At 49.4% G+C, this 27,944-nt stretch overlaps 5 protein-coding genes across 5 annotated transcripts; 4 read left to right on the top strand and 1 right to left on the bottom strand.

Annotated features, from left to right (window-relative positions):
• Window positions 1-1,336: 1,336 nt before the first annotated feature.
• H6S33_000424 (uncharacterized protein) lies at window positions 1,337-1,888 on the top strand (the record flags this gene model as incomplete). Its single annotated transcript, XM_044831800.1, has 2 exons — window positions 1,337-1,384; window positions 1,445-1,888. The coding sequence occupies 2 exons, from the start codon at window positions 1,337-1,339 to the stop codon at window positions 1,886-1,888; spliced, it is 492 nt and encodes a 163-aa protein (XP_044699983.1).
• Window positions 1,889-2,766: 878 nt separating this feature from the next.
• On the top strand, window positions 2,767-7,232 carry H6S33_000425 (uncharacterized protein; the record flags this gene model as incomplete). The annotated part of the gene is made up of 6 exons (XM_044831801.1): window positions 2,767-3,058; window positions 3,128-4,579; window positions 4,631-5,303; window positions 5,357-5,813; window positions 5,874-5,915; window positions 5,964-7,232. The coding sequence occupies 6 exons, from the start codon at window positions 2,767-2,769 to the stop codon at window positions 7,230-7,232; spliced, it is 4,185 nt and encodes a 1,394-aa protein (XP_044699984.1).
• A 3,129-nt stretch (window positions 7,233-10,361) lies between these two features.
• Window positions 10,362-10,975, bottom strand: H6S33_000426 (uncharacterized protein; the record flags this gene model as incomplete). The annotated part of the gene is made up of 4 exons (XM_044831802.1): window positions 10,362-10,376; window positions 10,426-10,490; window positions 10,575-10,719; window positions 10,955-10,975. 4 exons carry the CDS (start codon window positions 10,973-10,975, stop codon window positions 10,362-10,364), a joined length of 246 nt encoding a protein of 81 aa, XP_044699985.1.
• A 2,214-nt stretch (window positions 10,976-13,189) lies between these two features.
• On the top strand, window positions 13,190-17,899 carry H6S33_000427 (uncharacterized protein; the record flags this gene model as incomplete). The annotated part of the gene is made up of 6 exons (XM_044831803.1): window positions 13,190-14,023; window positions 14,088-14,556; window positions 14,627-15,667; window positions 15,747-15,869; window positions 15,936-17,476; window positions 17,540-17,899. The coding sequence occupies 6 exons, from the start codon at window positions 13,190-13,192 to the stop codon at window positions 17,897-17,899; spliced, it is 4,368 nt and encodes a 1,455-aa protein (XP_044699986.1).
• A 4,003-nt stretch (window positions 17,900-21,902) lies between these two features.
• H6S33_000428 (uncharacterized protein) lies at window positions 21,903-27,841 on the top strand (the record flags this gene model as incomplete). The annotated part of the gene is made up of 4 exons (XM_044831804.1): window positions 21,903-21,944; window positions 22,060-22,507; window positions 22,571-26,694; window positions 26,849-27,841. 4 exons carry the CDS (start codon window positions 21,903-21,905, stop codon window positions 27,839-27,841), a joined length of 5,607 nt encoding a protein of 1,868 aa, XP_044699987.1.
• Window positions 27,842-27,944: the final 103 nt, after the last annotated feature.

Below are 27,944 nucleotides of genomic sequence, written 5' to 3' on the forward strand. Positions count from 1 at the left end.
GGTTCTGCATCTCAAAGAGGTAAAGAGAGAGCGGCCACCATTTCACCCCAACTAACCACTTCGAACCTGTAGCCCTGCGCACAGATCCCCCCACCTCAGTGTTGTCCACTTGAGTAGCACATGAACGGTCGAGTTGTGAAGGCCACCGACAGCCTGAAATTTACGAAATACCCTACCAAAGGGTACTTAAGAAAACCCCGCGCAAGGCCATCGTATCAAAGCAAATCTATGTTCCAAAATTGAGAAAAAGCAGTGAGATCGCGGACTCGGGAACCACGGTACCCTTGTGAGCTAAATATTACCTGCATACATCGCATACCGACGAGCAATCAGAGGGGAAGCCGGATGCGGGAACGGGAAAGTGAAGGGTTCATATGATGGGCAACATTACTCTAGACTCCACCGCAACAGAGAGACGGGACGATAACCATAGATAGAGCAGACACTCAACGACCATCTTCATCGCGACGCTTTAAGAGGGCAAAGATACGGCGGACTTGATTGCAATCCCCCTTCTTACCGGTAAGTACATATATGTAAGTTAGCCTCGGGATCACTGTTGCATATAACCACGGTTTGAATTCGAATAAACGAGTAGTAACCGGTGCGAAATACTTGCGATACCTACAACAACATGAACCAACATCTGCTTCATTGCATTAGGCCAGCTGAGCGCCGTGTTTGTACCTACAGTATACGTGACAATATATTATTATTGATAATCCCAGACAACGTTTCCCCTCGTTTCCCCTCGTTTCTCCTCACTTTATCATCTATCGTAACCATCCATCCAGCCACCCGTGTTTTTGCCGTCACGTCACGCGGGCCATCGTCGGGATTAATTGCTTTGCACTCTTACCCCCCTTTAGTCAACGGTTGCTCACTCGGCGTCTCGGCATTAAACATCTACAGTGCCGTGCCTACATAATATCTACATCCTCTATTCAACATCTCTTCGGAGACGAAGACGACGACGCGGGGAATCATAAACAGTATCGAAGTAATAATCATAACAAACCGTGGTTGGCAACTTTAATTTATAGTGACGGCTACCAGCTGTTCAATATCTTGATAAAAACGGCAACATTGCGATAATCGGATATCTCCTTTCGATACGTAGACGCGGCTGTCCGTTTCGTTCTTAACTAGAGTCTGGACTACTTAATTGTCAGTGAAGTCTCTCGCCTCTTCAGTTGCAGTTTAAGGTTTCGGGAAATTTGTCATCTCCGCACGAATCCCCTATCTCAGTCGACCTACGTCCACATATCACCATTGCGACTACCACCTCTTTAATACCATTACATCTCGGTAATATAATCACATTCACTTGAATAATATGGGTTCCGCCTGCTCCACCTGCCTTGGTCGAAGGAAATCAGACGATGTACTTATCCCCTCATCCTGCGTCTCTTCTCTTTACTAATGACTGACTTCCCCTGAATAGTCTGAGCACACTCGTCTTCTTACCACACACAATGAGCACCATCTTTACACCTCTGGGGGAGCTTTCATGTCTCCATCCGCCCCACACGGCGCGCATGCCCCAGTAGACCCACAGACGCTTCTTCATGAGCGTGAATATCTTGATCGCCTCGTGGCGCAGACATCGGAAAACCTTATCGATATCTTCGCGCCTCCAATGCTAACACACTCATCCTCTTCTGCCACGCCAAATAGTCGTGGTGAGTGGTATCGCTCTGTCTTGAGAAAGACAGAACCGCCACAACAAGGGCCCGAAATGCCTGTTGTGTTGGACCCAGCTGTTGTGGGCGCAAAGGAAAGAGAGTGGTTGGATAGTATCCTGAAGGGAGGAGAAGAAGCTGTGAAGGAAGTTGGGAGAGTCAAAGGTGTGGGGAAATTGGTGGTTGGCCTGGAACTTGATGGGTGAGGGATGAAGCGCGCAGGTGAGGGTGGAATGTGCATATGGGGAACTGGTACCTCAGATGCAAGACGTTGGGCTATAATGTCATGTGACTGATTTGGTGACGTATTAAGCTCCAATAAACCTGGCTTTTGTAGTTTATTTCTTGCTCTTTTTATTGTCCTGGATTTTCAATTTGTCTAAATGGTTTTTGTTCCCTTTTGGTGTATGTTGAAGGTTGGGGACTGGCGTTATTATTCTGTTTTCTTTGGTTCTATATTCATACTTTGTCCGAGTAGTTTCTTCACCTTTCAATTTTGTCCTTCTCTAACTCCTTCTTGGTTTGAAGATTCTCAATCCTTGTGTTGTTGCCGCAAAACGAATTCCTTTTGTTTGATCATATCATCATTATTATTATCGTTGTTTCAACTTTTTTTTTGTGCAGGCTCCTGTTTCTCTTCCCTTTTCATTGTAGTATTTGAGTTTTACATAACCGTAAATATTAACACGTAGGTACATACATGTATGAATAACAACATGTACATCTACGTACAATATCATATCCTGTGTCCTAACCTGGCTATTTCCTTACAGATTGGGGGTGTGACGTATATTACCCCATGTATATATATACGTAGGACTTATGGTACTGGCCATGCTGATTTATACCGTATTTCAAAGTACATACTACATATGGGCATGTGTGTACATACAATGTAGATTTAGGTCAGTGTTACATGGCAACTAAGCACAGCTCTATTTTGATGTATGTACATACATCCTCTCAGCTCTTGTGCCTTTTACCTTTGAGATCAGATATAGCCTCATAAAGAATTCGAATATTATTTCGTCATACTTGACAGCTCCCTATCGCCTTTTATCCTATTACCTATTTATTTGACAATATGGAAATAGTAAAGGAAGCTTCCTCCGAGTCCTCGCTACAGATATCGAATCTCTCTGTATCAGGCGGGAACGGGTTCCTGTCCCACCGTCCTATGAGTGCAGGTATCGACAGCATCGTACAGGGCTTCAAATTTGCCGCTACAAGCAGAAAACCCCCTGTAGCAGCAGCTGTGGAGACGGGCAATCAAGTGAATGGGAATGGCAAAACTAGGGAGAGGATGGGGAATAATGACGCCCTTCAGAGTAGAGTAGACTGTGCTGTTGGTAGGCAAGACAAGGATGGGATGGAAGGTGAGCTTCATTTTTACCTACAACGAGAGCTCACAGTTGGCTAATCGAACACTTTAAAATGACATCTAGCAATGAAAATTCAAGTCCCAATATTTTCTGCTGCTACTACTGTCCCTTCTCTACTTCATAATCCCTTGAACCCACAAGTGGTACTGCCCCCCGAGGCTTCCGCACCGCGCGAGAAGATGCTACCGCCATCCCAATCTATACGCCCGATCGAAAGAGGGCGAAAGACTATGCCTCTACAGGGGTCAGTTAAAGAGAAACGGAAACGCACGCAAAGTTCTAGTTCTTTTAGGTCTGATTCAGAGCATGATCAATCCGATCAGGGGAGACTGCTGCCTCGAGAAGATGGACAACGAGGGTATCTGGCAGCATCTGGAGGGAAAGACCCCGGAGCGAGAGGAAAACCCATTAGAGCCAATGAAGGAAAGGTTACTGAAGCCAGCTCAAGTGATGATAGAAGACCTAGAAAAAGACATGAAAGATCAGCTGGAATTTCCAGACCTCAAAACGAGTCCCCTGCTAATCAATCCTCAAATGGAAATGAAAGATCAGCTGGAATTTCCAGACCTCAAAACGAGTCCCCTGCTAATCAATCCTCAAATGGAAACAAAAGTCCTGAAGTTATTATTTTGGACGATGACATTAAACCTGAGCCAACCGAAGTTGAAGTCTTAATACCTGATCATCGGGGCAGAGATTCAAATAATAGTCATAATCCGGGGTTGCCTGAATCAGTATATAATCATGAAAAACATCGGCGAGACAAAAACACCCTAGAGTACATGGACCAACCGCTAAAGCAGCATATGCCTCTTCCGAAAGGCATTAATCGATACCATGGTACTATACGGGATTTACCAGATGGGATGATAAGCTCTTCAGAAACGCATGCAAGTGCCAGATCAGGTCGAATTAATGGGCACTCCTCCACGAGTAGCAGACTCAGCGTGGGAAGCAATGGAGTACCGAAGAACGGAAGGATGCCTATAGAATCTCGTCATATTCCCGAGAATTCCTCGCAGCAGCTCAACTATAAAACACACTTGCATTCGCACACACCTGTCTCTTGTGAAGAGCCGGGTCAAAGCAGTAGTGGTGAACACAAATTATTGGTGGCCTTAACAGCACTAACCACCGAGAAGCAGTCTCTAGAACACAGATTGCGTGAAACAATGTCGTCTCTCAGCACACAGGTCCTGTGCACAGAAGCCGCAGAGAAGAAGAATGCCGAACTTGAAATCCATGTTGCGACTTACAGAGATACAGTATCAGGACTAAAAAAGAGAATGCTAGGGGTCCAAAAGTTCGTGGATGGGCTAGGCAATGATTACAATATGTTAAATGAGAAGAAAACACAATTGAGCAAAAGTATCAATCAGCTGTCTTGGGATAGGGACGAGTTGCGGAAAAACTTCAAAGAAGTAAGAGATCTCACAGAAAAGGCCGGGGTGAAAATTCAAGAATGGGGGGATTCTGGTGCTGTCTTGAAAGAGTCACAGAAAGAGATTGGGAGACGTGAGTTTATATCTCGCCCCTAGTTAGAGCTATGGTATTAACTTGTGACAGTTCAAGAAACTTTAAAATTTCTTCATAATCAACTGTCAGAAAATGCAGGCTTATTGGCTGCTGAAAGGGATCGTACACAAAGTCTTGAATGCCAGATTCAGGAGGACAGAGAAAGGAACAAACTTATTCTAAAAGCGATTCAGGACGGGAAGGTGGAGGTAATTGAGCAACTTGCAGAGCTCAGGGGAACACTTGAAGGGAAGGACGAGCCTGAACTAATGGAAAGACTGGTTAAGGCCCAAAATATTATGGAGACGAGATTAGAGGAGGGTGGCGAGGCTACCAGGAACTTGATCCATAGTTGTTCCAGATCTATCGAGAAGTTGGGGGATCGGGATGTAGATGCTACAGAACTTTTACTTAGTGTGGAGAAAAGAGTTAGTAACGCATCGGTCAGTATGATGGATCTTTTTCACGAAACACATAAGATGAATGCAGAAGCCCTTTCATACTCGGATGGGTATATAAGCTATCTAAATTCCAGGATCACAAATCTGGAAGCAGAACTCAAGGGAATGCATGAAAAATATGAGGTTTCATTGGTTGAATCTGCCGAGAAGAGGCATATCACAAAAGAATATGAGCTGAGGTTAAAAGATGCTTTCAAGAAGTGCGATGATATGAGTACTCAAGTCCAGAGAGGCAATACAGTTGAAAAGACTTTGAATGAAATGTTAGTAAAGAAAATCCATAAAATCTCGAAAGTTATTCTAACAACCTGGGTAGCATTTCCACATTAAAGAAGAACATTGGTATCCTAGAAGCTCGAACCGCAGAAGATCCTTCTATGGTCGCAACGATCAATATGTTGAAGCAAAAGAACTCCAATCTAGAAAAAGAGTTTAGCATAACAAGAGATACCCTTCAGGATACAATACTCGCGTCACAGACAAAGGATGGAGAGATTGAAACTTTGCGATATGAACTAGAGACACTCAACTTGAGGTACAAAGAAGCAGAAAAAAAGATTGAGGGTTTCGTTGAAGAAAAGGCCGGGTTCATGGCACTCGCCGAGGAACAAAAGATGAAAGAACGTATCGAGGTAGAGACAAATGCAAATATGTTTCGGCAACGGGAAACCTCGCGGCTACATAATCAGATAAAATCGCTCGAAGCACAAAAGATGAAGTTAGAGGCTGACAATAAGGAATTTAAGACCATGCTAGCTGGGAGAGCAAACGTCGTAGGTGTCCCTCCCCTTTTCGCCAACTTCCCCTAACCTTTACTGATAATGACCCCGCAGGAAGTTGAACTTAGAAACGAGATAGAAAAGTTAAATAAACAAGTATGTTAAGAATATCTTGGAATATTCTGAAATCATCTAACTTTACAGAATGCGGACATTGAGGCTTCCCACGCTGGGCTCCTACAGGAAAAGATCCGCCTGGAGAATGCGGTTAGTTATTTAACACAACTCAGAGAAACGTCTAATACGAGCCATCGTGCGCTTGAGAGAATCGTTGGAACCACAGCGGATGAACTTTCAAAGGCCTTAGAAAAAATAAATATTCTCCAGAGCGATAAAGAGCTAGTCACTGAAGAAATAATCCTTAAAGAACAGGAATTAGAACGCGCAAAATCCGACAGATCTGAGATCTTAACAACTACTCGAGATATAATCGCTCTTCGTATTATCGAAAGAAACCTGAGAGCAGCTCTGGAAGAATCAGAAAAAGAGAATCAGGTGAGTAGGATGGAGAAGGAAAGTGCAATAAATGCTTTGGAGGCAAGAACAAAAGCACTAGATAAGGCTTTAAAAGAGCTTAGGGACTCTAGAGGGAAATCAAAGTCGGTTTTTAGTCAACAAGAGCAAGATAACTCTCCAAACAAACAAACTAGAAAGTTGGAGGGATATTCTGGAGGGGCTGTCAATGAACATACTGGAGTGTTTAAGAAAGCTTCCCCTACAACGGAAATATCTCTTCATACACCGGATTTCAATGCGAAGAAACAAAACCCTTACGCACGCGTAGCTAGCGAAATCATGGAGTCCCCTTTTGCAAATAGTTCATCACTTTCCCCATTAACATCACCTGAGCCTATTCCCGAAACGCAGATCGATCATCGGACATGGAGCGATTCTCCTAAGGTCGAGATGCCAAAGGGCTCGCAAAACCTAGACATTTGGGATAACCAGGCCACAAAACTTGATTTACAGCACATGCCATCAAACAGAATGCTGCATGATGAAAGCAACGATGTTATCATGAGCGAGGGGTCCCCTGGTGATCGCGTCAATACAGTGGATATTCCGCCTTTAAGAAGCACCTGTCCTGAAAAAAGAACTCTTACACCCTTCACTCCAAGACCTCAAATGCTTGACGTTCTTGAGAATGAGGCGGAGAAACATACTCCATCTACCCCAAACAGGCCGAAAACACCCTTAAGGTATCGCAATACTCGAGGGACTACAAACGATACCAAGAAACTCCAAAACCGCCCTCGAAAAGACCGCGGGAAGAAAAATAAAGATGACCAGGAATGGTCGGAGGATGAAGCTGAGCCGTTGAGGAATAGTAAGGTGAAAGAGGAACCCCCGAACATGAAGAAGAACTTAAGGAGCTTTAAAGATAAGAAGAAAGGAGGTAAAAGGAATTTGTAGATGATAGACTAGTATAATATTAATGTGATAATATTTGCTTTTAAGTTCTCATCGGCTGCCAAAGCTCGCTTTGATAATATACCGATTCCTGAACCCATGAAATGCTCAGTTTTATTCTCATCCATGGCCAGGAGAAAAGTTTCACCAGTGATTTTCTGAATCCAAACTGGGGATTAAGTCGATGCCAGTACATGCCGTTATAAAAGGGGATATATAATTTGTCCCACTACTAAACCCTGTAGCGTTTAGCGCGTAGTTTCTAGACGCCGTTTCCAAAGATATGCATGTATTTACAATTTATCACCTTTTATATCCGTTTTTCCCACAGCCTCAACATCTGACCATAGACCACATTCCCCTAAAGATACACAGATAGGTATATATTTGGGGTTCAGCTATTCTATCCGCTCTTTCCGCGCTTCGCCTCGAGAAAAAGGACATTTCGTCGAACTAGGACCTCCGAATAAGCATTTGTAATTGATCACACACCTCCGGCCCATTTCCACAAATTGAATGTTTTCCCGTGCAAAGAAGTATCCACCCTTTCAAGCCAAATTAAGGACTAATCGCTGGATATCCTTACCGACTGGATCGTACTTGATCATTGACAAAGGCCTGTGAGTTCGGGGCCGCACGAATGTCTTGTAGTAGCCCGTCATCGCCATCGAGATCAGGCGCACCGCAACCGTACGAGATTTTGCTGCATTACTCTTTTAGCTTATAACTCTTTTTTATAGAAGGGCTTAAGGACGGTTAACGAACGTTTTTTTGCCATTGTTTATGTGTAACAGGTCCTGGGTACCGGGGATTGGATGTTTTGCAGATGTGAAGTTGGGGTAAGCTTTTCACGGATCAGGAACAAAATACGGTTACCCGGACTTTGAAGTGGGTTAGTACTGTTTTACATGATAACCAGCTTGGTGGCGTAATGATCCCATTGTGTACTTAGCACAAAAGGCTTTGGGGGTGTAAGACAGCTCAAAGAGGTGTAGGTACTTTGTTGTTGACGAAAAATAAAAGAGTTTAAGCTTCGTAACATGAGCTAATTATAATCCCCTTAACGATTACTCTACGATGTATGTCTTAACATGACAATTAAAGTGGAACCTAGGCATGGGGGCTACTATTGAGTCACTCTTTCAGACTAGCCGGATATATGAGATGCCGTAGTGTGATGACGCGTGTAGTCACTATTGCGTGGACAATTTGTCATTTTTAGTCATGTATTATCACTCGTCTCATATATTTACGAAGATATAGCCCGATGTCTTTTATTTCTGATATAATGAATCTAGACTATCCCTTCGTTCGTGCCCGCGATTCACATAGAATAGCCGAGTTGATATTCAAAATACTAACTGCTACAGGGAGTGGATATCCTCTAGGAGTGGAAAGATGTATTGAAAAAGAGGTCACAAACTGTGAGTTCGAGCCTAAAGAGGTTCGCGGAGTGTGGGTTAGGTGTGCTAGAGATAAAAGGCTGGAACAAGTTAAACACCCCCAATAGCGTTTATGGTCAAAACGAACGAAGGGATAGTACATATATACTCAAAATATATTCCAATAGCTGTCTACTACCGTCCATAAAAAACTTTGGAAAATAGTACTTGGTAGATATAAAATCCCGGAACAAAATCCCAGGGCGCATTCATAAAACCCATGTAAATATTTAATCCAGTTCGAGGAATTGATTTCCAGACTAGGAAGCTAAAAATCAAAAAGATATGTTGAATTTTGACCTCCAAGGCCAGGAGGAGGTATAGCCGTCACTTAGATATGTAGTGTTAGTACCTACTCGGGGCAGGTAAAAAGTACTGGATAATGCAGGTTTTTGGTTCACTAATGGGTGCGCGTGCTAGGCGTGAGCTACTGCAAAAAAAAGCCCAGAGACAAAACTTGCATTGTCCGGTACTTTTTACCTGCCCCGAGTAGTAGATAGGTATATGTAGTGTATACCAAGGGTTGTATGGGAATATGAAGTCCTACTTATCCTACAGTAGCAATAAAACAATGAAGTCTCTCCTTGCATTCACATTCCCGGACCTACAAAGAACAAAATAATCCTGTCTTCCGAACCGCCCGGACTGAGGACATGCGTACTAATCAAGTATATGCGTATATATGTAGGTTTTCTAGATGTATTGCTAATTCATTAAACGTGTCCGCTACTCACTTTTAGCCGGACACCCCCGCAATTGGGCAACTATCGTGGGAAGGTGAAAACCCACATTTCAACTATTTCCAAAGTCCATTCGATTAATCATCTGTCTCGATGAAAGGGTATCCGAGTGATTCATTGATGAGGTATCCGAGTGAGTGGCGGAGACGTCTATGAAATTTAATACATATGATTCCAGTTAAGTAGTTGAGGTCTTGATCCGAGATCCAACGATAACTGCTACTAGGTGTGTATGTATGGGTGTCTTTCTTAGTGCTGGAAAACCTTGTACTCTAACGAGGTACTTAGTGGACTTAGCTATTGGCGTCGTTAATGATTATGGGTTTTAATGAGAAGTTTCCGAATTCCAACATTCAAGTGGGGATATACGGGCCCTGCATACCGGAAATTCCCTATCTAATAAAGTTGGTTTGCTGTAGGTTTTCTCTGATAATCAAACTGTTCGGTGTTAGCAATCAAATCTCCAATCCAATGGGAGGTGCCAAGTGTCAAAATTCTGCTTGTGGGATTCGCCCACGGACCACATGCTATTAATGTGTGGCTCACATGGGGTATCAGCATTTTTTTTTTTAAAAAAAGAATACATTTTCGAGAAATCCATCCAATAAATAGAACATCATCAGTATAATAATGTCTTGATAGCGATCAAGTCAAATGAATTTAATGGGACGTACCATATGTACCGAACCTCAGGCAAACCCGGCTGTTAAATAATATTTTGCAAAAGCGAAGGCTTGAAGGTCTGTCAGGGTTTCCGGAGCTATGGCCAATCTGTGAACTTTCGTTTCTTTTAATTTTAGCGAGAAGGTAAATGAGAACGGGGGCATCCCGGACTAGACTGGGGGCTGATACCGGGAAGGCCGAGATTGACTTCTTTTCATTGAGCCAAACTGCTAGATTTTTTTTTCTTTTATTCCAACCCCCCTAATCTCTTTAACGGTTTGACATTCCTAATCCCGCGTAATCTTGAAGTATTTAGGAGTTTGTATGTAGAAAAAGCTATTTCTTACATACTTTTGTTTTCAGGCGCAGAGCGCTCTGACTTTCCATAAATCTTGGCACCTGACCAGACGGAACTCCTAGTAAGGGTTATCTTATCAGAATTATTTGATTATTAACTCGAGGCCTCAGCACGATTCAAATTTCGGGAACGGAAAACCTACTTGAAGCCAGGTGAGCACCATATTTAACTCTGTTCGTGTCTACGTATGCAGCGAAATTAACTCTAGGTAGGAGGCACAGCAACTGTGCATGGGTGAGGTAGTTGAACGTGACTGAAGCCTGGGTCTCGGATTTGTTAATGTAGGCCTACTGAGGCTCCAAAGTAAGCAGAAAATTGATGTATTTGTATTTTCTGATTAGCGCGCCAACCCCTTATCCACTCTGGAGCCCAACTCAATGCGCTTTGAAGATATTTGCACCCACGATCCACGATCCACGATAGCTAGCTAGGTAGAGTACAGTACATACATGTAGAGTCGACGACCGGTACTACATGTAGTAGGTACTTTAGAAATCCTATGAGTTGCATGGATGTACTTACCACGTCTGTGTTGTTATGCATGAGTCCTTGAAAGCCACTTTGTACTCATATTTTCCTGACGTTTGTGGACGCGACTGATATTGCATGCCATACAAAAATACGCCAAGCTCATGATTTTGGGTGTATGCAATAATGGCCCAGCAAAAACGTCAGGAAGATACTAGTATACAGCGATGGGGAAAATTATTGTAGAAACAGGGGTCAAAAAACAGGGTTTAGGTGGCTGCCCTGGCCAATAGGACTCTTACCATACTTCTACAATAATTTTCCCCATCGCTGTACGAGTTCTGCATTTTATTTTCGAGAACACTGACATGTCTGAACGGGGATGCGGGTGGATTGTCGCTTGGCGCCATGCCGGCATGATGAAATTGTTTTTTGTGGGTCTCTGTTATGCAAAGCGGGTAACTTGACGTTGGCCCACGACGGGCGGATATATGCAGGGTAACTCGTGCAGAAATATATCCGGGTCTGCTGCAACGTTTAGCTCGATCTCAGTTCCGTTTCTGGGTGGGGTGTGTGTGTGTGTGGTTTCCACATGCTTGATCAATCCTGTTGTGTCTTCTGCGGTCGCTGATACAGACCAACTTTCTTTTGTTTATGAGGGTTAGGGTATTGAATTTCAAAGTCCTTAATTACTAAAGCACTCAAAGCACTCTATGCAAATAGAGTATCTAGAGCATGAATTTTGACTCACAAACGAGATCTGCGAACATGTTGACAAAGGTTGCAAGGCCCCGTCCTTAGCCTATCACACCCCCTGACTGAGTAAGGAAATCTTAAGGTAATATCTTCTCTGGTGGCGAAAACACTATTCCTCAGCCACATCTTTAGGAGTAGATTGTAGATGCGGTGATTGCCAATCCCAGATCTACATACCGAGAAACCACAACCCCACGTGGAAATCTATGCACTCAACACCAAGTCCACGACCATGCCAATGATTTACAGGCGATAGAGCTAGTAGTAGTAAAGATTTTGTTTGCACTTGAGAAATACCATTGGGAGCCCCTTGGCACTGTGACGTCACAGCACGTTTGAGGCATGCATGGGAGAATACAAATTCGATGTTGATCTAGGATGGCCATGGGGGAATTCAATTTTGAGCCAAGCAGACAAGAGCCGGGTGGTCTCCCTGTGGCTTTGGATTTAAATGGCTCGGTTCAGGGAAGGGTGTTATCGCTATGTGGCAGCCCTTGTAAGAATCAACAGGGCCCTTACTTTCGAATTGGCATGCTCTGTTTAACAAACCGTAGAGTGTGCTTTTCTGGCTATTGAATTTAATATTCTACCAAGGATGCCGAAGAGACGGTAGGGAAGTTAACAACACCCCTTTGCTATTTCTTACCCCATCACACCTCACTTCTGTTTTGAGACCCTTTTTTTTTGTAATTTCTTTTTTTTTTGTCTGAAAACTGCCCTTTTAGATTTGTGCTCACCAGTCGCTGCCCTAGTAGGGGTAGGGATGATCATCCCTCTTAAAGTATAGCCGGGGAAACGACTGGCCATCATGTTCGCGGATCATTTGGCCGAAGAGTTCCCCAGTTAGCCCTCTAAGTTCTGCAGTCGAAATGTCCGCAGAAAAAGGTGTCCAAGAGCATCTCCTGAACCGCGGGGTTTTTGTATTGAGTTTTGACTGCTTTCGTGTCGACCCGGGGACTGTGCCGTCGCCAGACTTAATTCACAAGAAACCTATTCTTCGCCAGACATACTTCCAAACGGGTCACAGATACTGGAACCGGAAACCAAGGGCAGCTCGCAGTCTCTTTCTGATTTTAATATTCTAGCTTCGGGCGATAATCTGTTCTAGCATCGTGTAAGCCCCAGGACCCTCAAGCCTTTCATATTATTTACCCTCAGAATTACTGTAGCTTTATCCCCAACGCTACCCACCCAAGGTACTGGATACTGGAAAGCCTGCGTGGAGAAGAAAAAGGAGACCCGATATCCGTCACTAAAGTTCATTTGCGGCGTTACGCCTCAACCCATACAAGACGCCATTGGAGGGTGGGGAAATCCTTAATAGGATACAACCTTTGTCAACGCCTCAGAAGCCCAGCTCTTCTGTACATCCATTCACTATACTCTCTGTACCTAAAAGCGCCTTTTCTATATCCGATTACAGTCACGTTTACGTTTACCAGATAAACTCCTCTGCACACAGTATATCGAGTGATTTCTATATTGTGCTGCTGAAAATCGATACACAATTCCAGGGCTTTCCCGATGCCCGCAATGACGACCTACAATCACGATCGGACCAGTGGTGCACCAGTACAGCTCAATTTAGCTTCTTCGAACCAAGACCCCGAGAAAGCTCATGACGATGCCGGTTCACCAAAGCCGCGAGGACGTTCACCGCCAGGTTCATTTCCTTTTCACTTAAAGAACCCAGGACATGCATCACCAGCATCATCCACTACAGGACCTGGTAGTGACTTCGGACCTCTTTCTCCAGATGTCGCAGATCTAGTATATCCTATCAAATCAGTTGTCAACGTATCGCACCCGGTACAGGTACAACCCAGGCCCACATCTCCGAGTAACTTCTGGGGTTCAAACGATAGCACAACGGGGTCCGTTGGTGGTGGAGTGCCACTTGGAGATGAGGCATCCCTTGGTCATGGCCTATATAGCAGGAGTCATTCAAAGTCTCCCCGAGGGTTTTCGATGCATAGACGACCCTCAGTCGTCTCAATCAAGGATCTAGGTGATGGAGGATCAGATAGAAAACGTTCTATGGGGTCTATAGCACATAACTTGACTGTGAATGGTGAGGAGGACGAGGATGATGATTACGAAGAGCCGAGGAGTGGCGGAATGTTTTTTGGTGGTAGAGGAGATCGATTATCAGAGAAGATCGAGGAAGAAACCTTTATCACTGCTAGATTCAAGCACAAAATGACAAAAGATGGCCATGCAATTGTTACTGGGGTTTCTGGGGCTGAGACTTTACAACGATGTGAGGATGAGCCTATTCATATCCCCGGAGCCGTCCAGGGATTTGGGGCACTGTTAGCACTGCGGGAGGATGCCAGTGGCGCACTAGATGTTAAGATCGCCAGTGAGGTTTGTTCCCATAGAAATCGCTGCAGATGTAGATTGCGATTGAAATCACTAAGATCAAGAACAGAACTCCAAGCTGTTAATCGGGTACTCACCGGCAGAGCTATTCGCACTCAGCGACTTTTGCAATATTCTGTCCGAGGAACAGGCGGAAAACCTATATGAACATTTAGACTTTGCTCGGGACGACTCTTCTGATTTACAAAATTCGGGACCAGAGGTCTTCCCGCTAGTCATCACAGCACCTGACTCAACAAGAATAAAAGTCTGGTGTGCAATCCACATAACAGACGCTAACCCGGACCTGATAGTATGCGAGTTTGAGCTTGAGGATGATCAGCTGTTTCCTTTATTTAACCCGGAAGATGAAGTGTTCAATATTCCAGAGGACACGTTGGGTTCAACTCCATCGGAGGAAGACTTCTTGGAAAGTACGTTGTGCATGAGCAGACCACTTCGGGTATTACGTCGTGCCAGAAAACGGAGAGGTCAAGCTGCAACGATGGAGGTTTTCAACCTTATGAGCCAAATACAGGGTAACTATAGAAACCAATACCATTTTGATTTTTTCTGATCATATATACTGACATCATTCTTTACCGGAAGATCAACTATCCTCGGCTACAAGTCTTGATGCATTCTTGAAGATTTCTGTGGGTGTTGTGAAGGAACTTACAGGTTTCCATCGTGTAATGATCTATCAGTTCGACGAAAGCTGGAATGGGCGGGTAGTTACTGAACTTGTTGACCCAAGAGCCACAAAGGACCTTTACAAGGGCCTGAATTTCCCAGCTTCAGATATCCCAAAGCAAGCCCGCGATCTTTACAGGATCAACAAAGTACGTCTCTTATATGACAGGGATCAAGAGACTGCAAGGCTTGTGTGCAAAAGTAAGGAGTTTCTGGATAAGCCCTTGGACATGACTCATTCTTATCTCCGAGCCATGAGCCCGATACATTTGAAGTACTTAAAAAATATGTCTGTACGAGCAAGTATGAGCATCTCTATCACTGCTTTCGACGAGTTGTGGGGTCTTGTTTCCTGTCATACTTATGGGCAGAAGGGGATGAGAGTGAGCTTCCCCATTCGAAAAATGTGCAGACTTATCGGGGAGACAATGAGCCGGAATATTGAGCGGTTGAGTTATGCATCAAGACTCCAAGCACGAAAGTTGATCAACACAGTTCCGACAGAGCAAAACCCTGGGGGGTATATTGTTGCAAGTTCCGACGACCTACTGAAACTTTTCGACGCTGATTTTGGACTGCTATCGATAAGAGAGGAGACTAAAGTTCTCGGTACTTTGCAGCATTCTCAAGAAGCGTTGGCTTTGGTGGAATACCTACGCATACGTCTTTTTACTTCTATTGTCACTTCCCAAGATCTCTCCGTGGATTTTCCAGACCTCAACTATGCACCAGGGTTCTCTGAAATTGCCGGGCTGCTATTGGTACCTTTAAGCATTGGTGGACATGACTTTATTGTATTTTTCCGGAAAGGGCAATTAAGGCAAGTAAATTGGGCTGGAAATCCGTACGAAAAGACCTTGAGAGAGGGTACCCAAGGGTGCTTGGAGCCAAGGCAAAGCTTTAGGATTTGGAGCGAAACAGTTGTAGGGAAAAGCAGGGAGTGGACAGAAGAGCAAGGTGAGCCATTTCTATCTTGTATTGCGTAATTAGCTATAGGTCACTTGACGGCTCATTAATCAATATTCATGGTGAACAGTCGAAACGGCGGCCGTTCTATGCTTGGTCTATGGGAAGTTTATCGAGGTTTGGCGACAGAAAGAAGCCGCTTTACAAAAGAGCCAGTTGACAAAATTATTATTGGCCAACGCATCTCATGAAGGTACGTAGATATATCTCAAATCTCTCTCCCCACCCTATTAGTACAAATGCTCAAAATGAAATATAGTCCGAACTCCTCTGAATGCCATAATCAATTACCTTGAGATTGCTCTTGAGAGCCCTCTCGACCACGAAACTAGAGACAACCTGATGAGATCACACACTGCTTCAAAATCTTTGATCTATGTAATCAATGATCTTTTGGACCTCACACGAACAGAGGAAGGACAGGATCTAGTAATGGATGAGATTTTCGATCTTTGCAACACGGTCAACGAGGCAACTTCAATCTTTAAATCGGATATCGAGCGAAAGAAGATTAGTCTAGACATTGTCGAATATCCCGGCTTACCAAAGTTCGTTAAAGGAGATCAATCACGGTTACGCCAGGCTCTTTCCAACATCACTGGAAACGCGATTCAGTACACCGATCAAGGTGGGGTCAAAATTGAGATATGGATGCCTAGCTCAGACGATGATCGATGCCAAATTGAAATTGCTATTCAAGATACTGGGGCTGGGATGTCGGCCAAAAAGCTTGATTTGCTTTTCCGAGAATTTGAGCAGGTGCAGACAGAGGAGGATCAGGAGTCAAGTGCCCCTACTGGTATCGAGGGCATGCCTAATAAGCCTCGCGTTGACCAAACTCTGGATGGGCTTTCAAAGATTCCGGGGCAGAAGATGTTGGGGCTTGGATTAGCGGTAGTTGCCAGAACAATTAGGAATATGAATGGACAGCTGAGATTAAAATCTGAGGAGGGAAAAGGCTCTCGTTTCACGATAAGCCTTCCATTCACACTGCCCTCCGAGAAGGAAGAGGTTGAGTTCGGTTCTCAACCAATGTCTATTAGAGATTCATCGCCGCAACCCCAATGTGCAACGCCGCCGTTATTAGATCAGGACTCAAATGAGTTATTGTTGATAGATTCGTCACCTCAAAAGCAACCCTCTACGAGTATGGAAAGAAAAAACAGCATGGGCAGCATGAAAAGTTTGGGCTCCCAGAGCAGTGAGCGCAGTGAGATTGACAGGCTGGTTCACGCAATATCGGCCCCACCCTTTAACACGAGTCCAAACGAAACCCCTATTTCATATCGGCCATCGACGGCTAGATCTCTACCATCATCAAAACCAGTTACCGCAGGGCCGAAGAGCCCACCGAGCCCATCCCCACCAGGCGCACCAAACCTTCCAAGAATATCACTACAATCTCAACCCGGTCAAGAGGCTGTAGAGGGATCGGCAGTACCAATAAGAGCGGTGCGGATACCAGATGAAGTACCATTAATCCCTAGCAGCGATTCTGCTCTCGATACACCAGTGGTTCAGTCATCTGCACGAATCCTGAAGAAAAAGGAGCCCGTGAAAGACAGTCCAGTGAAGGACGGTCTAATGAAAGACGGTCTAGTGAAAGACGGCCCAGTGAAAGACGGTCCAGTGAAGTTCAAGGTTCTAGTTGCGGAGGACGACCCTATAAATAGCAAAATCATCAGAAAGCGCATGGAAAAGCTTGGACACGAAGTTTGCCTTACAGTTAATGGAGCCGAATGTGCGGATACATTCACGAAAACGGGAGAAGACTATGATATTGTCTTGATGGATATGCAGGTTAGTATTTCCCCTTTAAGTATTGCGCCTTTAGTCGAAATAGAATATTAACAGGTTTGAAAGATGCCCATCATGGATGGAGGAACTTCCACTACTCGAATACGTTCCCACGAAGTATCGGATACAACGCGCGGTATCCCGCCAAAGCATTTGCTCAATGGTCGTGTTCCGATATTTGCAGTTTCTGCCTCGCTGGTCGAAGAGAGACGCAAGGAATATATGGAGCTCGGGTTTGATGGGTGGATATTAAAACCCGTGGACTTCAAGCGATTGCAGATTTTGATGGAAGGAATCCTGGACTCGGATGCGAGGCAAGGTGCTGCATATCAACCGGGGGCATGGGAGCGTGGAGGTTGGTTTTTAGGATCACCAGAAGAAGCGGGGAGCTCAACTCCCCGGTCGGAAGATGCTACATCCCCATAACCCGGAAGTAGTTGTGGTTTAAAGAATTCCCCAAACTCGAAATTTAGCGACCTGCAAACCTTCCTAGGACATGTCGAATACCCTTTCAGAGCCTACACGTGTAGGGTCTGGATTTAGGGATGGAGCAGTTTTTTTTTTTTTTTTTTCCACTTTATTTGTTCAGTCGTATCACTTCAGCTTTGGACTTTTTTTATTACTCGCCGCAGGAACAGCATAAATTCATAATAGTAGCTGGTCTTTTATCAGTTTCCAGGAGTTTTTTCTTTTTTTTCAGTCCTGCAAACCAGGATTTAGATCTTATATCGTTTTGGGATACGAGTATTTTGAGGTCGATTTGGTTAGACTTTGTTTTACTTATACCATCGTTGTGTAAGGGCTATTGGGTGTCTGAAGGGAAGGTTTTTCGGAATTTAAAGGGCGGGGCTACGGGCTGGTGGACAGATAAATTAAACAAATGTATGTAACGCAAGCTTTGTCTTCAGTCTATTGTATCATCTAAAATAGAAGGTGCGAACATCAGGCATTCTCACCTTCAAAGTCAATGATCGAGTTTTAAATTGTTTATATAGCCGAGTGACAGACCATGTCTCAAACAAATCTTTTTCTCACTTAATAATTGGTGATTAGGATCATTATAATGATCTCTTCTTATTTCACTGAATATATAAGTGCTTATAACGAAGAGTCTTTCGCATAAATGCAGAGCTCTGCCAGTTCCCGTACGTATCCCCTGCGGATAGGCAAACACTGTCACCGGCCAATACGCTGTCGATATTCTTGTTCTATAGACGTTTCTCGTAACGTCCAATATATTAACGAACGGTAGTTAGCCAAGAATTGCAATTAATCACCGGTGGCTATCACTTCCTCGCTATAGCAATTTTGATATTCTACTGTCCCCCCACCTACATAGCTAGCTGTGGGAAGACAACGTCTTTGCTTTTATCTTGGCTGTGTATAGCCACTCCGGATCCGTAAAAGCGCTCGTGATGCGGACGAACTCGAGGTTCATCGGGTTTTACCTACATACATGCTATGTGCGCTCTGTTATCGGCGCCGGGTCTGGTAGGAGCAGGTGCTGCGAGAAGAATCAGAAGATGCCATGGCGTGTATCGTGGAAAGTAAGGGTGCTCAATGGCGATGCTGCTGTGATGTATCGATAGTGTCGATAGCTACTTGTGTATGTATCATGTTGCATCGTCAAAAAAGCGGTGATGGACAGAGCTCTAGGAAGAGGTTGAACCCCACTACCACCAGGACCAACCCAACATCACGATTCACACGGATCCAGGTAGGAGTACGTACCACCATTGCATTCAGAGCTTATGGTGACACAAAAACAGTTGGGTGAGATGCTTGACTTGACCACACATCCTCACGTATGTACCAGCGGTGCAGAAGCTACATGCACCACGTAGGATCGAGCTTGTCGAAGGAGATCTCATACTTTCAATCTCACTGCTCTAGCTACCCTGAGAACCAATTTAGCTTTGGGAATCGAGGGTACACTACATGTAGCTGTATACATGGCCCAGCTGCAGTAGAGTACTGGCGCCTCCTTTGCTGGTTTAGAAGCTAGAACCACTTAAAATGCAGTTAAGATTTGTCCAGTGTCGAAGCTCTCTAGCTATATTTCGAACCTTGTACCGGGTGTTGAGGGTAAGTGATAAGTGAATGTTGCGGTGAACACATACGTGTATATACGTGTTTGTCTTATCAGATTCTAATCACCTTTTGCTACACCCTAGTACAAACCTCATAAGATCATGTTATTGCGAATACCAATGGGTATTGATATTGTCAATCCCACAATACTGATTTTGTTATCCGGGTAGTGCAATTACTTGAGTACTTGGTGCGATCTTGAGGTGCGTTTTAAATGCAACCTCGAGATCTCCATTGACTCCATTGGACACACACGCTACTGTAATAAATGAGTCGTCATGTTTGTTTGCACCCTGAGCCAGCCAGCCAGCCAGCTACAAGTGATATCTCCCACTCGTGCTTTGGTTGAGTCGACGACACTGGCTGTTTGCTCCTAGATCCTCACACCAGCTCCAACATTCTCTACCAGTGCCAGTACCACCAGACGGGTAATAGTAATAGCAAAGTGACGTACGTCCAGGGATGTATAACCACAGCGTAGAGCACAGTACCGGTACATCCCAAGTAACGACCTCATGTACCGGCGCTGGGGAAGGCGCGGCTCCGCGACATGGGGTGGAAGAAGGGGGGGGGGGGGGGGGGGGGGGGCAGAGGATTTTCCCTAGCCCTGTGCAAGTCTGGGCCAGTCAGCCTTCGCTTCGTGGGTTTGCTTGGGGGCAGAATCAGGAAGCCTGGGTCCTTTCCGTTGGTCAACACCGAACGAACCACTCTACTCTACCCATACCATACATACACACAGCTGCATAGGGCCAACCCACGGCCTTTTCTGTATCGTGTGTACATACATATATCCCAACTGATTGATTGACTCGATTGGGCTTCTGGAAATCTTTCCCTACTTACTCAACGTTCGTTTTTATCCGCGCTGCGCGACTTGAGATAATAAACCGCCGTGAAGAAGAAGGAGAAAAAGAAACACCCCCCCCTCCCCTCCCCCCTCCCAGACTGATCTTCCCACGACGACCACATTCACGCACAATACTCGCCTCTCAGTGTGAGGCATCTCTCGCCGCCCTGAACGAGCACTTGCCCGGTGGGTAGAGAGAATGTGCTACTGCACCGATATACAGTTCCCGTCGATAGCACTCCAACGGCCACTTCAGTTGTTTGCCGCGCCCTACTGATTCTACGGTGCCGGAGGAGAGAACAAAATGTTCACGGGGGTCATTGGCGGATATTCCACAACTACTACTACTGCTACTTCTGCTATTGATTTTATTACAAATACTACTTCTACTACTGCTGCCACTACTTCTACTTCTACTACTACTATTACTGCTACTACTACCACGAATACTACTGTGGTCACTGCACTTGAGGTTATACCCTGCTGTCGCGACACTGAGGAACGAGTCTATCTGTAGTTTGACTTTTGTTGATTCCTAGTTTACTTTTCGGGGAAAGCATATCTGCACGCGCAGCTCCCGAGAAATTGGATTTCAAAGCAGAAGCCCTTTTCCGAGAAGACGCGATTGACCGTGATTGATAGCGAGGGCCCTGGTTCCAATTACAATACATCTAGCGGCGCACACAGAGAGAGTGTAACACATACTACCACACTCAGTACCAAGTACCAACCCAACCCATAGCATCGAATCGGTACCAACTGGTCGAAGGAATTGCAGAGCCTCAAATCTGGGGAAGGTTAAACTGGGAAAAGAAGAGGAGGCGTGATACCCCAACAGACGCAGAGAAGGAGTAGAGAAAGGGTGAAGAGTAGCAATAAGAGGAGGGATTCTAGAAAGGAAAGAAAGAAAAAAAAGAGTATATTGCATCAAGAAGATAGCCCACCGCCAGTCAGCAGCAGCAGCAGCAGCACCATATCATTCATCACGATCAAGCAACGCGCCCCTCCCCCCCAACAACCACAATACCGGTTGCCTGACAGCGCTCTTCTGCACCTCGATACACCCTACCACCCCCTCCCCTCACTCTGTTCCATCCCAAGGCGGCGATCCTTACACATCGATCCTCGAATAAGGTCGTGGTTGAGAGAGACACTTGTGCTTGCTTGTACGACTAAAACTTGCAGCAGCCTCACAGCCATTGCATAGATACCCCAAACTCAACTATTATACAGCATCCCACCATTACTGCTGCCGCCATAGAGCAATATTATACCCTACAAATATCAGTGCTACTATTATTATTACTACTGCTACCTCGACCTCACCCACTCACTACCTCTGCTATTGCTGCTACGACCGAATACAAATACTACAAAACAAATAATAACCTTCCCGGAACACCCTTGCCGCGAACTACCTACCACCAACCATCACTCGCAAACATCACGGTCAGGGGATCATAGCACCCCAAAGACCTCGGGAACAGAAGCATGGAATCCCCCGAAACCTGTCTAACGAACGTTCTCAAGATCGTATACCTCCCCCTCCTCCCTCATTCCTCCTCCCCCCATTTCCCCTCCCTACTCACCCCCATCACCTCCCTGCGCAATCCTCGGTGATGATGTTAACCCATAGCAAAACCGACAGGAGAACCTCTCTCGAATACCCTACACCCTCTACCGCCCGTCAGACGATAACCCACCACAACCACAACCACCACAACCACAACCGTCACAACAACCACAACCACAGCAACTCCCACAATCACAATCACAATCACAATCGCAATCAAGACTTCTTCCCGCGTCATTAAACCGCCACACAACAAACGCCCTTCGACACGCCGAACGCACCCTCCGCACAGAAGGAAACATCGTTTATGCTGATCGCGACAGTGTGACACTGTGGCTATTCCAGATCGAAGGCTTCCCGTCACCACCCGGAAACACCGCCAGCGGAGGCGCCGGCAACGGTAAAGATGCTTGCGGCGACGATAGCATGGAAGGGGAGGTACAGGCCCAAATTGCAGAGGAGGAGACGAGCGGGAAATGGAAGAGAATCGACGCCAGACTTCGCGATGAGTGGGGTCTTCGAGGTAGGCTGCCTACGTATCTACCTTTAAGAATTCACTATACCAATGCTAACAATACCCGCCCAGAATCGTCATCCGGAACCTTCCTCGCATCCGCCTTAGCACCCCCTCAACCCCCACACACAGCAACATTTCACTCCTCGTCATCGCGTCCTGCCACGCCTGGCTTCCCGCCAACGCCCATGTCCGGGATGTTCCCTCCCTCATCGCACAGCACGCCTGCCGCGATCGACATCACCGACGACGGAGCTTCCGAAGACGCCTCCCTGCCAGAAGACCAGTTTGCCGCCTACAAGCGCTTCATCACCGCCGTGCTGCTGTCCCTCCACTTTGAGATGGCGGCCGGGAGCGGCTACACGCCGCTCAACATCCGCACACTCGTCTCGCCGGCGTCCCTGCGGCTGTCGATATCCGAGGAGCGCGGCGGCGAGAAGGAGGACACGGGCAAGGCGGACCAACAGCTACTTCCCAGCACACCCGTTGTGGTACCGGAGGTTATACGGCCCACTGTGGTCGCGTTGGACGCATATCTAACCACCTCCGGAACGCTGCTTATAATTCCGCATACAGAGGTCCAGCCCGCAATTCGGCGAGTGTCGTCCTGCGCGACCCGGGGTATGGGAGCGGAGGAGGGCCTGGACGGGAGAGACGTATACATTGCGCCCTGGGGCGAGTGGGGGCGATTACTACCCTCCACGCCCACCACAGAGCCGGCAACTTCAGCGAAAGAGCTAAAGTGGAAAGGCGCGGTAAGGTCGTATCTACAGGACTGCGGCATCCTCTCCACACCGGGCAATGGCTGGCGGGGGGACTCCGTGAACGTGCTCGAAGAGGCAATCCAGGCGGGCGACTGGCGACGGATCGAGATCTGGATACCGTTCAAGGAGTTCCCCGGCATGGGCATGGCCGTCAAGGTGCTGTGGCCGGAGGCCCTGCTGTTCATGAAGGCCAGCGAGGACGACACTATTCCCTGCGTGGACGAGGCCCAGGCTGAAGATGCTGCTGAGGGCGAGAACGTGTTCTGGAAGACGGTGTTTGCTGACCCAGAGTATGGACGCTTCGCATCCGGCAGCCTATCGATGTCGCTCGCGTCGCTCGTGTTTGCGGAAGACGGGCAGCAGCTACCGCGGGCGCGCAAAGACACCGGCGCCGACTGGTGGGCCACGGCCTCGGCGGTCGAGTGGGCCGAGGAATGGCTCGCGGGACGGGAGGAGCGCGACCGCGTGGTCAAGGCGCGGCTGGAGGAGAAGAAGGCGCTGCGGCGGAAGCGGGAGGAGGCCGAGCGGCAGGCGGCGGAGCGCGAGGAGGAGAGCGTGAGGGTCAAGGTGAAGAAGGAGGAGGAGGGGGAGGATAAGGCGCAGGTGCAGGCGCAGATGGAGATGGAGGTGGAGATGCCAGAGGCGATGGACACGAAGGAGGATAAGGCAAAGCTGAAGGTGCTGGAGCAGAAGAACCCCGCGGGCGTGTATCCGACGCCGCCGGAGGGGGGGCAGCAGACGGCGCAGCCGATGGGCGGGACGGGCGGGACGGGCGGGCCGGGGTCGACGAGTTCCGGGAGTGCGCCGAGTAGTACGGTGATTTCTGCAGAGGCGATCATTGGCGCGGTGCCGACAGAGACGGACATGGAGCTGGACTGGACGGCGGAGCTGCCGGGCGTGGCGGACCAGGTGCCGGAGCCAGGAAGGAAACAGAGCGATGCTGCGGCAATCGGGGGTCTCGCGGGGGGGACGGGAGAGGCGGATCTGTTTGGCGGGGACATGGACGACGACGATATGTTTGGTCACGCAATCACGGAGGACGATTTCGCATTCTTTGACAACAATCCAGGGGGCCTGGAGGACTTTGGGGACGATCTGGGGGGCATGGGGGAGGATGATGTGAATATGGCACTTGAGGATATGGATCTTGGAGGAGCGGGCGGCAGCAGCAGCAGCAATATCAATGCACAAGCTGGTGGTGGTGGCGGCGGCGAGATGGACCTTACCATGGAGATTCCCATGCACGCGCGGGAAGAAATGGTGATTGAATCCAGCCCCGCTGCAGCCATGATGGCGCAGCCGCCGACTATCAACATTGACGTGAGCAGAGCCGACGGACACCACGACGCGAAGCTTTCCGGCGGCAGCGCCTCTGACAAGCTGGCCGAGAGAGAGCCGCACATCCAGACGCCGCCGCTGAGTCCGCACCGGGCCATCCGCCTGCTGGTGCCCGAGTACTCGCTCTCGCCCAACAATCAGCCGCACCCCACGCCGCCAACGACCGGCGGGGCCATGAAGACGCCGCAGAACAACGGCGCGCCGCCACCACCGCTACCACCCCCGAGCGGGGGCGTCAGCGAAGCCAAGCGCAGAATGTCGCTCTACTCGCCCATCACATTCACGACAAAGATCGAGATGGCCGATAGAAAATACGCGCCGGGCGGACGCTACTTCCTGCCCGAGAGCATCAAGGACAAGGAGCTGAAGGAGTTTGAGAGCAAGCAGGGGGGCAAGCTGGAGACGCCCAAGGTGCCGCCCACGCCCAGCGGGCAGAAGCGCAAGCGCGGGATCTTTGTGCGCTCCGTGGTGGTCGAGGAGGGCGCGGAGGCGGCGGCGCCGGAGGTGGCCGAGGTGGTGCTGGCGGACGACGCGGTGATGGCGGAGAGCCCGGAGGACGACGAGTGCGATGCGGGCGAGTACAGCGACGACGAGTGGTCCGAGGAGAGCAGCGTTGAGAGCGACGCCGACGACGAGACGGAGGAGGAGGACGAGGCGGATGCCGGGGGACGGTACTACACGAGCCCGTTGGCGGCTGCGTATGGCGGGGGCGGCGGCGGCGGGAGCAAGAAGCGGAAGTGGGCGTTTGAGGACGACGGCGAGAGCTCGGTGGCGGAGACGATGATGAAGCGGGAGACGGGTGCGGGCGCGGGTGCGGGTGCGGACGGCGAGGGCGGCGAGGTGCCGGGCGAGCTTGCACCGCCGCCGTGGGAGGTCATGGTGCCGGACCCGACGGACGCCTCGCTCGTGGGCGTGTTCTCAACCATGACGCTCGAGACCGACGCGATCTCGCTGGCGGGCCTGGGAGAGGCCGAGTTCATGGCCGTCAGCAAGCTGGTGCGCGAGCAGGTTGTGAGCGGGACGTCGAAGCCGCTGGGCGCGCTGCTTGACGGCGGCGGCGGCGGTGGCGGCGGTGCCTGGGTGACGGCGGTCGAGGACGACAACGAGGAGTGGTGCCTGCTGCGGCGGCGCAAGGGCAAGGACGAGGAGGTCGTCGAGGAGGCTGCGCGCGCGCTGTTTGGCAGCGGCGGGGTCGTGCGCTGCACGCTCGAGACATACGTGACGGTGGCCGACGCCGTGATCGAGCCGCCGCCGCCGCCGCCGCCGCTGCTGGTCGGCAGAGCGGCGTCCATGCGCCCCATCGCGCAGCCCAGGCGCGGCATCAACACGCCGACGCTCAGCAAGCGGCCCTCCGACCCAGCTACGCCCGCCAACTCGGCCATCTTCAGACTGCCGCCGCCGCATGTGCACATCCACCGCGCCGAGCAGGCGCTGGAGATCCTGCCGCCCGCGCTGCACTTCTGGGAGACGTTCGGCTTCGGCCCGTGCTCCGGCCCGAAGAGCGTCATCGGCTTCTGCCTGCACCCGGCGTCGAGGGCCATGGACGACGCCGCCGACGCCCTCCTGGAGCGCGTCTCGTTCTCGTACGAGTCCGGGCGCTTCGGCACGCACGTGCGCGGGCGCCTCGACGCGTCCGGCATCACGAACGGCGCGCTGGGCATCGGCGGGCCCAAGGACGGCGGCGGCGGCGGCGGCGGCGGCGGCGGCGGCGGCGGCGGCGGCGAGACGGCGATAATCGACAGCCTGGAGAAGGGCGTGGCGGCGCTGATGGACGGGCTGGCCGAGTTTGGCGCGGTGCTGGCGGGCGGCGTGGCCGACGAGCTGCAGAACATCGTGGTGTACGTGGTCAACCCGTTCGAGCACCCGAGCGCCGTGGTCGACATCTGCGCGGGCTTTGTGCGCATGTGCCGCGTCTATGCCGGGTGCGTGCAGATGAGCGCGCGCCGCAACAACTTGGTGCTGCAGATTGTGCCGGCGGGGTTCGTGGCAAGGCGCGCGGGCGGCGTGGGGCGCGGGCAGGGCGAGTGGGCGGCGCTGGCGGCGGAGGTGTACAATCGCTGCATGCCGACGGACGGGATGTGCTCACTGGACGAGGTATGTGGAGTGAAGTGAAGAGGCCCGGGCCTGTGCAGATAACCCCCAGATCCATCTATAATCCCCAGATCCATCTATAGTCCCCAGATCCATCTATAATCCCCTCCCCCGATGTGCGGTGGTGCATTTGCTAACTAGAACCCCCGGATATCAGGCACAAAAGACATTCTCACCATCGATATACCTCGCCCGCTCGCCGCCAAAGACAATCGAGTTCCGCGCCACCGACCCCTCGCCCGCGCTCCTGCACGAAAACTCCATCCTGCACATCGCCTACGCCCAGAGCCTCGACGAGCGCTGGGTCAGCGTCGCCTGGACCGACGCCTGGGGCGAGCTGCAGGCCACCGAGAGCTACTGCCTCGGCCGCAAGAACTGCACCGTGCTGCGCCCCTTCGACGACGTCTGCCGCGACATCTGGGCCCGGACGCTCGACATCACGCGCGTGCGCCGCGTCTCCTGGCGCATCATGCTCACCAAGGTCGGCCCCGCCATGCCGCCGGACGAAATCGACACCTGGGCGCGCCTGTCGCGCGCCTCGATGGCCAGCCTGACGCACACGCTCACGCTGCTGACGGCCGATGTTGCACCGCCGCTGGCCGTGACCCCCGTGTTGCCGAACATCGCGCCGGCGGCGTTTAATCCGCTGGTGGCGCAGGGCACGGGGACGCCGCCGGGGGTGACGACGCCGACGCCGGGCGGCGGCGGCGGCGGCGCGGGCTCGATCGTGTCGCCGGATCAGTTTGGGGGCGCGGCGGGGACGCCGTCGGCGGATCTGCTGCCGGAGGTGGATGCGGGGTCGGCGCTGGTGGACTATGGCGATGAGGTGTGGGGCGTGGTGTGTGCGCATCGGTGGCGGCGGGGGCTGCTGCTTGGCTTGGATGATGCTGGCGGAGGGGGCGGGATGGGGTATCTTGTGAAGCGCGGGGGCGCGGGGGAGGGGGACGACATGGTTGTGCTGGGCGTGGAGGTTGTGCGCGGTGCCGGGGTGGGCAGCGGGGTGCTGAGGGAGGTGCTGGCGGCGTGGAGGGATCTGGTGACGTTGGGGCAGTTTAAGGGCGTGGTGGAGATGGCGGGGCGGGGCAGCGTGGTGCCGTGGCATGTCGGGGCGGCGTGGAAGGGTGTCGAGGCGCTTGGGTTTGTCATGTGATTTGTTGGTTTTTATAAATATGGTTTTCCCCTTTCTTCTTCATTCTTACGACTCTCACAATTCTTCATTAGGACTTTACTTTTACCATTAGGCTGTTTGGCAT

This window comes from Morchella sextelata (genome assembly GCF_020137385.1).
Source record: "Morchella sextelata strain SCLS chromosome Unknown scls_1, whole genome shotgun sequence".
Lineage (NCBI taxonomy): Eukaryota > Fungi > Ascomycota > Pezizomycetes > Pezizales > Morchellaceae > Morchella > Morchella sextelata.